This window comes from Saccoglossus kowalevskii, chromosome 21 (assembly GCF_978046115.1).
Source record: "Saccoglossus kowalevskii chromosome 21, keSacKowa6.1, whole genome shotgun sequence".
NCBI lineage: Eukaryota > Metazoa > Hemichordata > Enteropneusta > Harrimaniidae > Saccoglossus > Saccoglossus kowalevskii.
In genome coordinates this window covers 4,515,607-4,533,032 of record NC_140661.1, presented here as the reverse complement: position 1 = coordinate 4,533,032, position 17,426 = coordinate 4,515,607, and the positions used below count along the sequence as shown (strand labels likewise).

General features: G+C 33.9%; 1 protein-coding gene across 2 annotated transcripts in view; it reads left to right on the top strand.

Moving 5' to 3' along the window:
- The window catches only part of LOC102810281 (death-associated protein kinase 1-like), a 44,909-nt gene that overhangs the window by 4,535 nt on the left and 22,948 nt on the right, over positions 1-17,426 (top strand). For both annotated transcript variants that reach the window (XM_085495238.1, XM_085495239.1), the window contains exons 2-5: positions 1,956-2,110; positions 2,320-2,418; positions 3,444-3,542; positions 4,582-4,680. In XM_085495238.1, coding sequence (XP_085351364.1) covers positions 1,991-2,110; positions 2,320-2,418; positions 3,444-3,542; positions 4,582-4,680 — 417 coding nt within the window. In that variant the 5' untranslated portion in view covers positions 1,956-1,990. The remainder of the gene's footprint in view (positions 1-1,955; positions 2,111-2,319; positions 2,419-3,443; positions 3,543-4,581; positions 4,681-17,426) is intronic.

Here is a 17,426-nt window from a genome sequence, read left to right as displayed (position 1 = left end):
TGGCTGCTACACATAACACATAACAATATAGTCACTGTTCATAACAATATGGTCACTGTTCATAACAATGTGGCCACTGTTCATAACAATATAGTCACTGTTCATAACAATATGGTCACTGTTCATAACAATATGGTCACTGTTCATAACAATGTGGCCACTGTTCATAACAATATGGTCACTGTTCATAACAATATGGTCACTGTTCATAACAATATGGTCAATGTTCATAACAATATGGTCACTGTTCATAACAATATGGCCACTGTTCATAACAATATGGCCACTGTTCATAACAACATGGTCACTGTCAGTAACAACTTGGTCACTGTTCATAACAACATGGCTACTGATAGTAACAATTATCGGTAACATGGCCACTGTTCATAACAGATATTTATTGTTAGTGAGATACAAACAAGTAGCAACAGTACCATTTTAGTAAGTCTAACAACATGGCTGCTACACAGTCTTAGATTGTAACAGTAATGCCACTGTTAGAAACAAATGTTCATAAATATTTACATGGGAGGGAACACATCCTTATCTCTTTTGTACCCATTATTCAATCTTTTATATTCAAGGCCAGGCAGGTATTTGGTATTAAATTGTATTTTATTCTGACACTTGTGGTCAATAAAACAATAAAATATTGATTCCACACAGGTAATTATCGTTGGTGTTATAATTTAGTGAGATACAAACAGGTACGGCTTATAAATATACTCTTGGATAATTGCCAAAGTTTTATCTGTACGGGAAAAATACGGGGAATAACCTTGCGTTACTAATGAACAAATCCACCCATGCCTTTTTCAGCTTTTGTAGTCGTGATCAAACTTTGCTCTGTACTTGTATATTGTGATCAATCTTATTTTTGTTAAGACACTACAGGGTTATTAGTTACCTCATGTGTAATCTATTTCACCTCTAGTCTTTTTTACTCTAAATGCTATACCCTCAATAGATGGTCTATTTGGACTCTAAATGATATACCCTCAATAGATGGTCTATTTGGACTCTAAATGTTATACCCTCAATAGATAGTCTATTTGAACTCTAAATGCTATACACTCAATAGTTTATCTTGTCTCTAAATGTTATAATACCCTCAATTTTACTCTAATTTTAGATACAAAGACCTGTCAGTTTCTCTTAATCATTCCTCTGGTGTGCCTGGTGTATGAATAATATGTACAATTTAGGGGGGGGGCATGTTGGTTTTATTTTTATGTCACCTTAACTGTTTTTCAGATAGATTTTGTTAAAAGTTGTGTTACATAGACATCATTTTGTGTTCGCAATGTTAATTTCACCAAATACCAACAGGGACTATGTCATCAAGAGTGACTTGTTTTTCTCATGGCCTTTAGTCTTCTTGCAAGAAATCAGAAAATGAAATTTAAATTAAAATAATTCACTTAATTATAAAGAATATTTCCCGACAGTAAAGCTAACACAACAGATGAAGACACTCAGTCAATAGGCAATTTTGTCCATTTCATCCAAAATTACCCAAGAAATTATAGAATTATACATTTAATTATTGAAGCAAAGTATGACATTCAATTATTCCAGTATATCTAAAATGTTAGTCTAATATGTCTCAGTTGAATTTAGGTTTTAGGTCAGTTTATGAACCAAACTTGTTATCAGTACATCACACCATTATTTGCTATCTCTGGTTTGATAATGTACAATGTCATCTCATCCCCTCCCCAATTATTTATTAATTTAACATAGTCTGCCAATTAAATAAATAAGATAAATTTTTATCTGCATTTGGGGAGAATATCTTGCCTATGTTGTTGCCATTTGCAATGCCATGGTAGTTTAATGGATTTGGAAACAACCTTTTTTTGTGAATAGTTGTAATTGTATTAAATGTTCCATCGTTGTGGGTATCAGTAAAATAAAACCATGTAAAGTTTTAATTTTTGTTTTTGTTTTTCTAGATTTGTTATATGGTGTGATTGAAAGTTAATTCAAGATGGCAGACACTGCTTTTGAGAAATTGATACAACATGCAAAGAGTGGAAAAGTTGATGAAATAAACAGAATATTACAAAATGAATCTATAAAAAATGAGATATTGGATAAGAAAGATGAGGTGAGATTTGTGATATTATCAATTTCCTCTCAATCTTTAGTAAAGTTTTTGTGCAACATGTTTTTGTGTTGAACTTCAACCTACAATCATTTCTTCCAGGAGTTAATGTTTTCTGGGCCAGCATGTCTCAGGGAAAATATTTCTCAGTAATATTATTTCTGTGCCTTACTTGTCTTCTTATTTTTCCAACTATATTATATTATTTTCAGTTGGGGAATAGAGCACTTAACCATGCCATTCAATTTGATCACTACAAAGTAGTCGAGAAATTAATAGACCATGGCAGTGATGTGAAACTGAAAAATGAGGTAATGAATTTGTCATCTTATGGTTGAATAATAGAAATCCTAATTCATCTTTTTTCTTTTAGTGATTTTGTTAAATTTTTTATTTTATCCATTTTTTGACTTATTTTGTTGAAATGCGAAACATGGAAATTGTGATCAGCCATTTTGATCTGATCGTTATTGGTATACTTCTTTATGGACAGCCTTGGCTGATTTCATTTATAAAGGATCAAAAGCATGTGTACTTTGTCATATATATTGATGAGGTGATGCCATTAGTTGCATTCACGCACAGCTCCTTAGCACAGGCTAAGAGGTCAAATTCCTTAGCCCGTGCTAAGAAAACGTGCGTGAACGCTTAGCACGGGCTAAAGAATGCTAAGTACGGGTTAAATCTGAATTTAAGACACGATCTAGACCCTTAGCACGGGCTAACGGAGTGTGCGCAAACGCTTAGCCCAGGACTAAGCGCCCTCTCCTCTGCATTGTCCCATGTTCGTATAACGACTCTATTCCACCAGTCATTACTCCCCGCTCGCTTCCACACTGATCGGGTCACTGTAGTAGAGCGTACAGCAGCTCCAATCGTAGACAAAATAAATTTGGTTCGCTGTCTACGACATGCATTAATAAAACTATATATTCTGTTACACAGTTGTATACTGTTTCTGTGCATCCAAATAAGTTGGGTCCGTCTTTCTCGCGTTCCTGTGCACGTCGCTTCAAAATTAGAATGAAACATGCCAGCAGCAGAAATAGTACCTCGCGCGTGTCATCCATTTTTCGTTTGTAAATAGCGGCTTACCAAAGGTCACCGACTATTGGCACCCCTTAGCCCGTGCTAACGACTGGCCCTCCCTGTGAGTGGACGCAATTGGGTCTAGCCAAAATGCAAATATGCTAGATAAGCCTAAATCAGCTTAAATCTTAGCCCGTACTTCATGTAACGTGAACACAACTATTGGTAGTCTTCTTAGATATATTGATTTATCACATTGTTACCACATTTCACACATGTACTAGTTGTAGTGTTTCTTTATTTACAGCGTGGTTTGACGCCATTACATTGGGCATCATATTACAACAGACCACAGATAGTGAAATTATTGTTAAAAAAAGGGGCAGATATTGATGGCAGAAATCAGGTATTTATGTTGTTTTAAACAGTCGTCATAGAAACGAGTTTAAGACAAGGATTTATTAACAAGAGGGGTATGCAAATGGTGAATATTTCAAGAGTCTATAAAATAATGATTATATAAGTCCCTGTTTGGACAAAGTTTGATAGTTGGTCTATTATTTTGTGTTTCTTTTGTGTGTCCATCCATCCATACAGTACTCATTTCGCCCAACCTACCGTACCACCTGCTTTCGCTTTCCATTTGTTTTTTTCACTCGCTTTTGTGAACACAATCAGCTGAGACAGGACAAACATTGACCGTAATTCATGGGGATCGTGTTTTCACACTTTACTATCAAAATCATCTTTTTGACCACTCATTAGTCAGTGATCAGTGTTTGGGCGAGCGGTCGGTGTTTTCAAAAAAAGTAATTAAAATGCAGTTCAATGGTTTCCGCACGGTCAGAAATTTGGTGATAAGCAGTCGATTAAAAAGCGGTAAAAGAGAAGGTTGAAGAAATGAGTACTGTATGTTTAAAGCCATTTCTTGGGCATGCTTTAACTAACTTATCTCAAACTTGAGACAAAGACAATACAAAACTTCATACATTTTAATTAATTCATTATTTTTTAAAATTTTAATTAAATTTTGATTTGATTAAATATGGCTGACAAGCAGCCATTGACTAGCTGTCATTTAAACCATTCTACTGAAAAGTCAATATGTCAACAACAAAAAATAGCAAACTTTGTCTTGCTACATCACTGAAATATGTCCACTGACCTTTGAAAAGATCAATAACAATGTGTGATTAGTTGTACGACAACCAACCAATTCACTAGACCTGATAGTTGTGCAGTGTCTGTGTGTGTGTGTGGGGGGGGGGGGGCACTCAACGGTTGTAGTTTGTTTAATGTTGAACACAAAATTTTTCTCCAGATACACATTTATTGCAGACTGGTGGCCATTTTGATAATAAAATTGCTTAATCCTAATATATGAATGTGTCTGCAATGAAAATGGCTTTATCATATTTTTTCATATCAATTATTAAACTTTTCAGTTGGAATCTACACCGTTACATGAAGCGGTTGAAAGAAAAAATATTGAAGTGGTTAAAATATTGATTGCAGCCGGTGCAGATCTTAATGCTCTCAATAAGGTTTGTATATGTTGACTATTTCAAGAACTTTCAGTTTTTAAACCTTAGCCCAAATATTTTATTCAATTTGGTATTTGGTTTACACAGGTCTCTCTGTACTGGTGTTCAATTTAGACAGCTTTCTCCATACTGGTGTTCAGTTTAGACAGGTTTCTCTGTACTGGTGTTCAGTTTAGACAGCTTTCTCCATACTGGTGTTCAGTTTAGGGAACTGATCATTACCACCCAGCCGGTTTCCTGTGAGTTTGACTCGGTTTACCGTACCGGTCGTTGCTTTACCGTACCGGTCGTTGCTTTACCGTACCGGTCGTTGCTTTACCGTACCGGTCGTTGCTTTACCGTACCGACCGTTGCGTTACCGTACCGGCCGGACAATTACCGTACCGACCGTTGCGTTACCGTACCGGCCGGACAATTACCGTACTGATAGGACCAATACCGACTATTTATCACCTTCGATTAATGAATGCATGGTAAACAAAGCCCCGGTAACTGATCTGCGCCCTGCCGGTAACCGTGAGTCATGCATGAATTAATTGGGCATTTTGCAAACAATAAGATTTTTTTTTTACCCACCCATTGAAAGTGAATAATTTGAAAAGGACATGACTTGTACAACAGAGTGTTACGTCCCAGTCGACTAGAGGACTCGATGGGTTAATTATTTGTTTATATTTGTCAGTAGCTCACACAGTGGAAAGAAAGTCGGACAACCGTCGAAATACAAATAAATAAATTAAATAAAAAAGTCTTTCTGAAATTTCATGTGTTTTTTTCAATATATGTGTGTTATTCACATATTCATGATCGCCTGTAACGCTATAAAACGACAGTCCTACATCGTAGCTTACCCACGACGTTGAATAAAACGTCTCAACCTGTCGCATGAATTCGATGATACTTGCATAATGTGTCAGCGTGACTCGCTTGGCCGAGCTCACATGTATTTAAATTCGGGCTTGGGCGTTCGAAAATCTGTTTTGATACTTTGTTGACAATAACACGCGCAACGCGTGCACGTAGTCCAGATAAAATTCAAGTGCGTAAAACGGAATTTGACCTTGCTCTAGGTCAACATTTTTCTATTGCTTTTCGACCTCATTTTGTGAGTTTGCTTATGGAATTGTCCAAACATATTTACCCGATATTTACACACCTCCTCCAACAATCCCCAATGTAACTTTATTATAACAAAACAGAGTGTGCAAGTGTGCCGGTATATCTCTTTTTGGAACATGTGATTGGCCCTGAAAAGGGCTGTTTGGTTTGGGGCAGAATACGATTTAGACTGGAAAGGTCGGGACTTTTTTTTGTTTTACAAAAAAAATATAATTACAGTCAATACAAAGTCAGCTTGGACATTCAGTTGTGAGACATAACAAAATAAACGGTGCCAGCGATAGATTTTGCGAATGAAAGAACAAACTAAACGCAATCAAAGGCGCCGACCACTCGCGTTGGAAATAAACTAATAAAACGCGTTGCGACGAGAAATCTCGTCTGCATCTATCATTCACGCAAACGCACACACATGCTATTTTCGTATGTTGAATACGTTGGCAACGTCGTCAAATATTTAGCCCAATCACTGAATAAAAAAACATCCAAGCACACGTGCACTGGCGCCAGATAAAGTGAAAAAATGAAAACAAAATTACGTCTGCACTGTGCATTTTTAACAATAACCAAAACCATTAGGTTACATGCCAAAACTACCGACTCAGGATTCATCATACACAAATATAGCCACTTTCATGGAACTGTTTTTTTTGTAACCCACTTTGTCGGCTCAGTTGATTTGGGAGCACTGATCCCAATTTAAAAAAAATAAAAATATCGTATAAAATAAAGACGCAGTTCCGTCTGTAGTCATATCCAACAGTTCACATGGACGTACTGGGAGCTCCATGGTCTCAAAAAAATCATGTGTAGCAACTTGAATGTAAATATTATGCAATAATAATGGTAAAGTTTAATCTCTGACAAATAAAAAGACGCAACAAATTGACCTGGTGGTGTATTTGACCTCGAAAGCTACTGCATAGCAAACATGAACAAAATGATTTATAAACTGACTATAACTACAAACTAAACAAATTCTACTCAAATTAATTCTACAGTTTTGCTTTCTCAGGCGATCCTGTGCATAAAACTGAAATTTAAACAGGTCGGCATTTTACCGGTAAACCGGAAAATCAATGCATAAATTAACTTGTCAGAAGTGTGAATTGCCTCCTGCCAGTACGGTAACGGCCTTGCCGGTACGGCTAATGACCTTCGGGTACGGTAAAGCAGCGGCCGGTACGGTAAAGCAACGGCCGGTACGGTAAAGCAGCGGCCGGTACGGTAAAGCAGCGGCCGGTACGGTAAAGAAACGCATGCCGCAGGAGACTCACAGGAAACCGGCTTGGTGGTAATGATCAGTTCCCTTAGACAGGTTTCTCTGTACTGGTGTTCAGTTTAGACAGGTTTCTCTGTACTGGTGTTCAGTTTAGACAGGTTTCTCTGTACTGGTGTTCAGTTTAGACAGGTTTCTCCGTACTGGTGTTCAGTTTAGACAGCTTTCTCCATACTGGTGTTCAGTTTAGACAGGTTTCTCTGTACTGGTGTTCAGTTTAGACAGGTTTCTCCGTACTGGTGTTCAGTTTAGACAGCTTTCTCCATACTGGTGTACAGTTTAGACAGGTTTCTCTGTACTGGTGTTCAGTTTAGGCAGCTTTCTCCATACTGGTGTTCAGTTTAGACAGGTTTCTCTGTACTGGTGTTCAGTTTAGACAGGTTTCTCTACTAGTGTTCCGTTTAGACAGGTTTCTCTACTAGTGTACTGTTCATGCAGGTTTCTCCAGTGTTCTCTACTAGTGTTCTGTTCATGCAGGTTTCTCCAGTGTTCTGTTTATGCAGGTTTCTCTGTACTGGTGTTGTGTTTATGCAGGTTTCTCTGTACTGGTGTTGTGTTTATGCAGGTTTCTCTGTAATGGTGTTGTGTTTATGCAGGTTTCTCCAGTGTTCTGTTTATGCAGGTTTCTCTGTACTGGTGTTCTGTTTATGTAGGTTTCTCTGTACTGGTGTTCAGTTTAGACAGTTTCCTCTGTACTGGTGTTGTGTTTATGCAGGTTTCTCTGTACTGGTGTTGTGTTTATGCAGGTTTCTCTGTACTGATGTTCAGTTTATGTAGGTTTCTCTGTACTGGTATTCTGTTTATGCAGGTTTCTCTGTACTGATGTTCAGTTTATGTAGGTTTCTCTGTACTGATGTTCAGTTTATGTAGGTTTCTCTGTACTGGTGTTGTGTTTATGCAGGTTTCTCTGTACTGGTGTTCTGTTTATGTAGGTTTCTCTGTACTGGTGTTGTGTTTATGTAGGTTTCTCTGTACTGGTGTTGTGTTTATGTAGGTTTCTCTGTACTGGTGTTGTGTTTATGCAGGTTTCTCTGTACTGGTGTTGTGTTTATGTAGGTTTCTCTGTACTGGTGTTGTGTTTATGCAGGTGTCGCGCGCAGTTATCTAACATGAAAAAATTTTACTTTCTGTATGATGTTCTCTAAGCTAGTTTGTAATTTCAGACATTGTTTTGATAACCACGAGTTGAGTCCTGAGAGACTAGATCGGTTTCTGTAGCAACCATGACGCTATATCCAAACGTTCGCTACATTGTTTCCCATTGCGTTCTCGTGGTACTTGTCTGTTTACCGCCCAAAATTCCCACCAAAGTTCTGCCTCGTGTTAGTCGCGTGTCACTCCTAATAAGGAATGACAGCGCTATGTTTCGTTTGTATGCGCCAATCATTAGCGTTGTTTTATTTTCGGAACGTTTTTGGCATGATATATTCTAGAGTACAAACACGTGTTTGGCACTTCTCCGATTAGCTGTCACCGAGACAAATGCCGCTCTAACGTTGACAATTACATTAACCAGGCAAAGCGCTGTTGTGAGAAGTCCGATTCAGGCCGTCGCTGTAATTCCTTCTATGGTAGCTTCGCAACTTGATGCTCGTTATGCACACCCTCCTTTCTATGCTCTCTACGATGTCAACTCCTCATGAAGCTATTATTTAGCGATCTATATTTTATACCAAGAAGTATTTGCTGTACAACATATTGATGTTCATGTTGAGTACAAATAAACCAGTTTGAATTATACCTCACGTCTGTTCAACTCAAGAAAACACAACGCAATCGATGTCCGTTTCAATAACAATTCCGCATGATTAGTCAGTTCGTTTTATGTGACGAAAAGAACACCCCAACGCCTACATGTAGTTTTGCGATATAAACTTATCCACCACAGCAGGTTTCTCTGTACTGGTGTTGTGTTTATGTAGGTTTCTCTGTACTGGTGTTGTGTTTATGCAGGTTTCTCTGTACTGGTGTTGTGTTTATGTAGGTTTCTCTGTACTGGTGTTGTGTTTATGCAGGTTTCTCTGTACTGGTGTTGTGTTTATGCAGGTTTCTCTGTACTGGTGTTGTGTTTATGTAGGTTTCTCTGTACTGGTGTTGTGTTTATGTAGGTTTCTCTTACTGGTGTTGTGTTTATGCAGGTTTCTCTGTACTGGTGTTGTGTTTATGTAGGTTTCTCTGTACTGGTGTTGTGTTTATGCAGGTTTCTCTGTACTGGTGTTGTGTTTATGCAGGTTTCTCTGTACTGGTGTTGTGTTTATGTAGGTTTCTCTGTACTGGTGTTGTGTTTATGTAGGTTTCTCTTACTGGTGTTCTGTTTATGTAGGTTTCTCTGTACTGGTGTTCTGTTTATGCAGGTTTCTCTGTACTGGTGTTGTGTTTATGCAGGTTTCTCTGTACTGGTGTTCTGTTTATGCAGGTTTCTCTGTACTGGTGTTCTGTTTATGCAGGTTTCTCTGTACTGGTGTTGTGTTTATGTAGGTTTCTCTGTAATGGTGTTGTGTTTATGCAGGTTTCTCTGTAATGGTGTTGTGTTTATGCAGGTTTCTCTGTACTGGTGTTCTGTTTATGTAGGTTTCTCTGTACTGGTGTTGTGTTTATGCAGGTTTCTCTGTACTGGTGTTGTGTTTATGCAGGTTTCTCTGTACTGGTGTTGTGTTTATGCAGGTTTCTCTGTACTGGTGTTGTGTTTATGCAGGTTTCTCTGTACTGGTGTTGTGTTTATGTAGGTTTCTCTGTACTGGTGTTCTGTTTATGTAGGTTTCTCTGTAATGGTGTTGTGTTTATGCAGGTTTCTCTGTACTGGTGTTGTGTTTATGCAGGTTTCTCTGTACTGGTGTTGTGTTTATGTAGGTTTCTCTGTACTGGTGTTGTGTTTATGCAGGTTTCTCTGTAATGGTGTTGTGTTTATGCAGGTTTCTCTGTAATGGTGTTCTGTTTATGCAGGTTTCTCTGTACTGGTGTTGTGTTTATGCAGGTTTCTCTGTACTGGTGTTGTGTTTATGTAGGTTTTTCTGTACTGGTGTTGTGTTTATGCAGGTTTCTCTGTACTGGTGTTGTGTTTATGCAGGTTTCTCTGTACTGGTGTTGTGTTTATGCAGGTTTCTCTGTACTGGTGTTGTGTTTATGCAGGTTTCTCTGTAATGGTGTTGTGTTTATGCAGGTTTCTTCAGTGTTCTGTTTATGCAGGTTTCTCTGTACTGGTGTTCTGTTTATGTAGGTTTCTCTGTAATGGTGTTCTGTTTATGTAGGTTTCTCTGTACTGGTGTTCAGTTTAGACAGCTTTCTCTGTACTGGTGTTGTGTTTATGCAGGTTTCTCTACTAGTGTTCTGTTCATGCAGGTTTCTCCAGTGTTCTGTTTAGACAGGTTTTTCTGTAATGGTGTTCTGTTTATGTAGGTTTCTCTGTACTGGTGTTCAGTTTAGACAGGTTTCTCTGTAATGGTGCTGTGTTTATGCAGGTTTCTCTGTACTGGTGTTGTGTTTATGCAGGTTTCTCTGTACTGATGTTCAGTTTATGCAGGTTTCTCTGTACTGGTGTTCTGTTTATGCAGGTTTCTCCAGTGTTGTGTTTATGCAGGTTTCTCTGTACTGGTGTTCTGTTTATGCAGGTTTCTCTGTACGGGTGTTCTGTTTATGCAGGTTTCTCCAGTGTTGTGTTTATGCAGGTTTCTCTGTACTGGTGTTCTGTTTATGCAGGTTTCTCTGTACTGGTACTGGTTTAGGTAGGTTTCTCTACTGGTTTTCAATTTAGACAGGTTTCTCCATTGGTGTTTTGTGATAGCCAGATTTCACCATACTGGTGTTCTGTTATAGCCAGATTTCACCATATTGGTGTTCTGTTATAGCCAGATTTCACTGTACTGGTATTCAATTTATTTAGGATTATCTGTACTGGTGTTCAGCTTTTGCAGGTTTCTCCGTATTGGTGTTCAGTTCATACTGGTTTCATTTTACTGGTACATTGATAATACCACCTACAAAGTAACTAGTTTTGCTGTACTATAGTATACTTTGTATGTGTTAGTATATCACAATATTTGTCACTATACTTTGTAGTATCACCATATTTGTCACTATACTTTGTAGTATCACCATATTCGTCACTATACTTTGTAGTATCACCATATTTGACACTATACTTTGTAGTATCACCATATTTGTCACTATATTTTGTAGTATCATCATATTTGTCACTATACTTTGTAATATCACCATATTTGTCACTATACTTTGTAGTATCACCATATTTGTCACTATACTTTGTAATATCACCATATTTGTCACTATACTTTGTAATATCACCATATTTGTCACTATACTTTGTAATATCACCATATTTATCACTATACTTTGTAGTATCACCATATTTGTCACTATACTTTGTAGTATCACCATATTTGTCACTATACTTTGTAATATCACCATATTTATCACTATACTTTGTAATATCACAATATTTATCACTATACTTTGTAATATCACCATATTTATCACTTTGTAGTATCACCATATTTGTCACTGTACTTTGTAGTAGCACCATATTTGTCACTATACTTTGTAATATCACCATATTTGTCACTATACTTTGTAATATCACCATATTTATCACTATACTTTGTAGTATCACCATATTTGTCACTATACTTTGTAGTATCACCATATTTGTCACTATACTTTGTAGTATCACCATATTTATCACTATACTTTGTAATATCACCATATTTATCACTTTGTAATATCACCATATTTCTCACTATACTTTGTAGTAGCACCATATTTGTCACTATACTTTGTAATATCACCATATTTGTCACTATACTTTGTAATATCACCATATTTGTCACTATACTTTGTAGTATCACCATATTTGTCACTATACTTTGTAGTATCACCATATTTGTCACTATACTTTGTAGTATCACCATATTTATCACTATACTTTGTATTATCACCATATTTATCACTACACTTTGTAATATCACCATATTTGTCACTATACTTTGTAGTATCACCATATTTGTCACTATACTTTGTAATATCACCATATTTGTCACTATACTTCGTAATATCACCATATTTCTCACTATACCTTGTAATATCACCATATTTCTCACTATACTTTGTAATATCACCATATTTATCACATCACTATACCATATTTGTTCTCTATACTTTGTAGTATCACCATATTTGTCACCATACTTTGTAATATCACATTATTTGTCACTATACTTTGTAATATCACCATATTTATCACTATACTTTGTAGTATCACCATATTTGTCACTATATTTTGTAGTATCATCATATTTGTCACTATACTTTGTAGTATCACCATATTTGTCACTATACTTTGTAATATCACCATATTTGTCACTATACTTTGTAATATCACCATATTTGTCACTATACTTTGTAATATCACCATATTTATCACTATACTTTGTAGTATCACCATATTTGTCACTATACTTTGTAGTATCACCATATTTGTCACTATACTTTGTAATATCACCATATTTATCACTATACTTTGTAATATCACAATATTTATCACTATACTTTGTAATATCACCATATTTATCACTTTGTAGTATCACCATATTTGTCACTATACTTTGTAGTAGCACCATATTTGTCACTATACTTTGTAATATCACCATATTTGTCACTATACTTTGTAATATCACCATATTTATCACTATACTTTGTAGTATCACCATATTTGTCACTATACTTTGTAGTATCACCATATTTATCACTATACTTTGTAATATCACCATATTTATCACTTTGTAATATCACCATATTTCTCACTATACTTTGTAGTAGCACCATATTTGTCACTATACTTTGTAATATCACCATATTTGTCACTATACTTTGTAATATCACCATATTTGTCACTATACTTTGTAGTATCACCATATTTGTCACTATACTTTGTAGTATCACCATATTTGTCACTATACTTTGTAGTATCACCATATTTATCACTATACTTTGTATTATCACCATATTTATCACTACACTTTGTAATATCACCATATTTGTCACTATACTTTGTAGTATCACCATATTTGTCACTATACTTTGTAATATCACCATATTTGTCACTATACTTCGTAATATCACCATATTTCTCACTATACCTTGTAATATCACCATATTTCTCACTACACTTTGTAATATCACCATATTTATCACATCACTATACCATATTTGTTCTCTATACTTTGTAGTATCACCATATTTGTCACCATACTTTGTAATATCACATTATTTGTCACTATACTTTGTAATATCACCATATTTATCACTATACTTTGTAGTATCACCATATTTGTCACTATAGTTTGTAGTATCACCATATTTGTCACCATACTTTGTAATATCACCATATTTGTCCCTATATTTTGTAATATCACCATATTTGTCACTATACTTTGTAATATCACCATATTTGTCACTTTACTTTGTAGTATTACAATATGTATCACTATACTTTGTATTATCACCATATTTGTCACTATACTTTACAGTATCACCATATTTGTCACTATACTTTGTAATATCACCATATTTGTCACCATACTTTGTAATATCACAATATTTGTCACCATACTTTGTAGTATCACCATATTTGTCACTATACTTGTAGTATCACCATATTTGTTACTATACTTTGTAGTATCACCATATTTGTCACCATACTTTGTAATGTCACAATTTTTGTCACTATACTTTGTAATATCACCATATTTGTCACTATACTTTGTAGTATCACCATATTTGTCACTATACTTTGTAATATCACCATATTTGTCACTATACTTTGTAATACCACCATATTTATCACTATACTTTGTAGTATCACCATATTTGTCACTATACTTTGTAATATCACCATATTTATCACTATAATTTGTAGTATCACCATATTTGTCACTATACTTTGTAGTATCACCATATTTGTCACTATACTTTGTAATATAACCATATTTGTCACCATACTTTGTAGTATCACCATATTTGTCACTATACTTTGTAATATCACCATATTTGTCACTATACTTTGTAATATCACCATATTTATCACTATATTTTGTAATATCACCATATTTGTCACTATACTTTGTAGTATCACCATATTTGTCACTATACTTTGTAGTATCACCATATTTGTCACTATACTTTGTAATATCACCATATTTATCACCATACTTTGTAGTATCACCATATTTGTCACTATACTTTGTAATATCACCATATTTGTCACTATACTTTGTAGTATCACCATATTTGTCACTATACTTTGTAGTATCACAATATTTGTCACTATACTTTGTAGTATCACCATATTTGTCACTATACTTTGTAGTATCACCATATTTGTCACTATACTTTGTAGTATCACCATATTTGTCACTATACTTTGTAGTATCATCATATTTGTCACTATACTTTGTAGTATCACCATATTTGTCACTATACTTTGTAATATCACATTATTTGTCACTATACTTTGTAGTATCACATTATTTGTCACTATACTTTGTAGTATCACCATATTTGTCACTATACTTTGTAATATCACATTATTTGTCACTATACTTTGTAATATCACCATATTTGTCACTATACTTTGTAGTATCACCATATTTATCACTATACTTTGTAATATCACCATATTTGTCACTATACTTTGTAATATCACATTATTTGTCACTATACTTTGTAGTATCATCATATTTGTCACTATACTTTGTAGTATCACCATATTTGTCACTATACTTTGTAGTATCACCATATTTGTCACTATACTTTGTAATATCACATTATTTGTCACTATACTTTGTAGTATCACCATATTTGTCACTATACTTTGTAATATCACCATATTTGTCACTATACTTTGTAGTATCACCATAATTATCACCATACTTTGTAGTATCACCATATTTGTCACTATACTTTGTAATATCACATTATTTGTCACTATACTTTGTAGTATCACCATATTTGTCACTATACTTTGTAATATCACCATATTTGTCACTATACTTTGTAGTATCACCATAATTATCACCATACTTTGTAGTATCACCATATTTGTCACTATACTTTGTAATATCACATTATTTGTCACTATACTTTGTAGTATCACATTATTTGTCACTATACTTTGTAGTATCACCATAATTATCACCATACTTTGTAGTATCACCATATTTGTCACTATACTTTGTAATATCACATTATTTGTCACTATACTTTGTAATATCACATTATTTGTCACTATACTTTGTAATATCACATTATTTGTCACTATACTTTGTAGTATCACAATATTTGTCACAATATTTGTCACTATACTTTGTAATATCACATTATTTGTCACTATACTTTGTAATATCACATTATTTGTCACTATACTTTGTAATATCACATTATTTGTCACTATACTTTGTAATATCACATTATTTGTCACTATACTTTGTAATATCACATTATTTGTCACTATACTTTGTAATATCACATTATTTGTCACTATACTTTGTAGTATCACCATATTTGTCACTATACTTTGTAGTATCATCATATTTGTCACTATACTTTGTAATATCACCATATTTGTCACTATACTTTGTAGTATCACCATATTTGTCACTATACTTTGTAATATCACATTATTTGTCACTATACTTTGTAATATCACATTATTTGTCACTATACTTTGTAGTATCACCATATTTGTCACTATACTTTGTAATATCACATTATTTGTCACTATACTTTGTAATATCACATTATTTGTCACTATACTTTGTAATATCACATTATTTGTCACTATACTTTGTAATATCACATTATTTGTTACTATACTTTGTAATATCACATTATTTGTCACTATACTTTGTAATATCACATTATTTGTCACTATACTTTGTAATATCACATTATTTGTCACTATACTTTGTAATATCACATTATTTGTCACTATACTTTGTAATATCACATTATTTGTCACTATACTTTGTAATATCACATTATTTGTCACTATACTTTGTAATATCACATTATTTGTTACTATACTTTGTAATATCACATTATTTGTCACTATACTTTGTAATATCACATTATTTGTCACTATACTTTGTAATATCACATTATTTGTCACTATACTTTGTAATATCACATTATTTGTCACTATACTTTGTAGTATCACATTATTTGTCACTATACTTTGTAATATCACCATATATGTCACTATACTTTGTAGTATCACATTATTTGTCACTATACTTTGTAATATCACATTATTTGTCACTATACTTTGTAATATCACATTATTTGTCACTATACTTTGTAATATCACATTATTTGTCACTATACTTTGTAATATCACATTATTTGTCACTATACTTTGTAGTATCACATTATTTGTCACTATACTTTGTAATATCACATTATTTGTCACTATACTTTGTAAAAGCACATTATTTGTCACTATACTTTGTAATATCACATTATTTGTCACTATACTTTGTAGTATCACATTATTTGTCACTATACTTTGTAATATCACCATATTTGTCACTATACTTTGTAGTATCACATTATTTGTCACTATACTTTGTAATATCACATTATTTGTCACTATACTTTGTAATATCACATTATTTGTCACTATACTTTGTAATATCACATTATTTGTCACTATACTTTGTAGTATCACCATATTTGTCACTATACTTTGTAATATCACATTATTTGTCACTATACTTTGTAGTATCACCATATTTGTCACTATACTTTGTAATATCACATTATTTGTCACTATACTTTGTAATATCACATTATTTGTCACTATACTTTGTAATATCACATTATTTGTCACTATACTTTGTAATATCACATTATTTGTCACTATACTTTGTAGTATCACCATATTTGTCACTATACTTTGTAGTATCACCATATTTGTCACTATACTTTGTAATATCACATTATTTGTTACTATACTTTGTAATATCACATTATTTGTCACTATACTTTGTAGTATCACAATATTTGTCACTATACTTTGTAGTATCACCATATTTGTCACTATACTTTGTAGTATCACCATATTTGTCACTATACTTTGTAATATCACATTATTTGTTACTATACTTTGTAATATCACATTATTTGTTACTATACTTTGTAATATCACATTATTTGTTACTATACTTTGTAATATCACATTATTTGTTACTATACTTTGTAATATCACATTATTTGTCACTATACTTTGTAGTATCACAATATTTGTCACTATACTTTGTAGTATCACAATATTTGT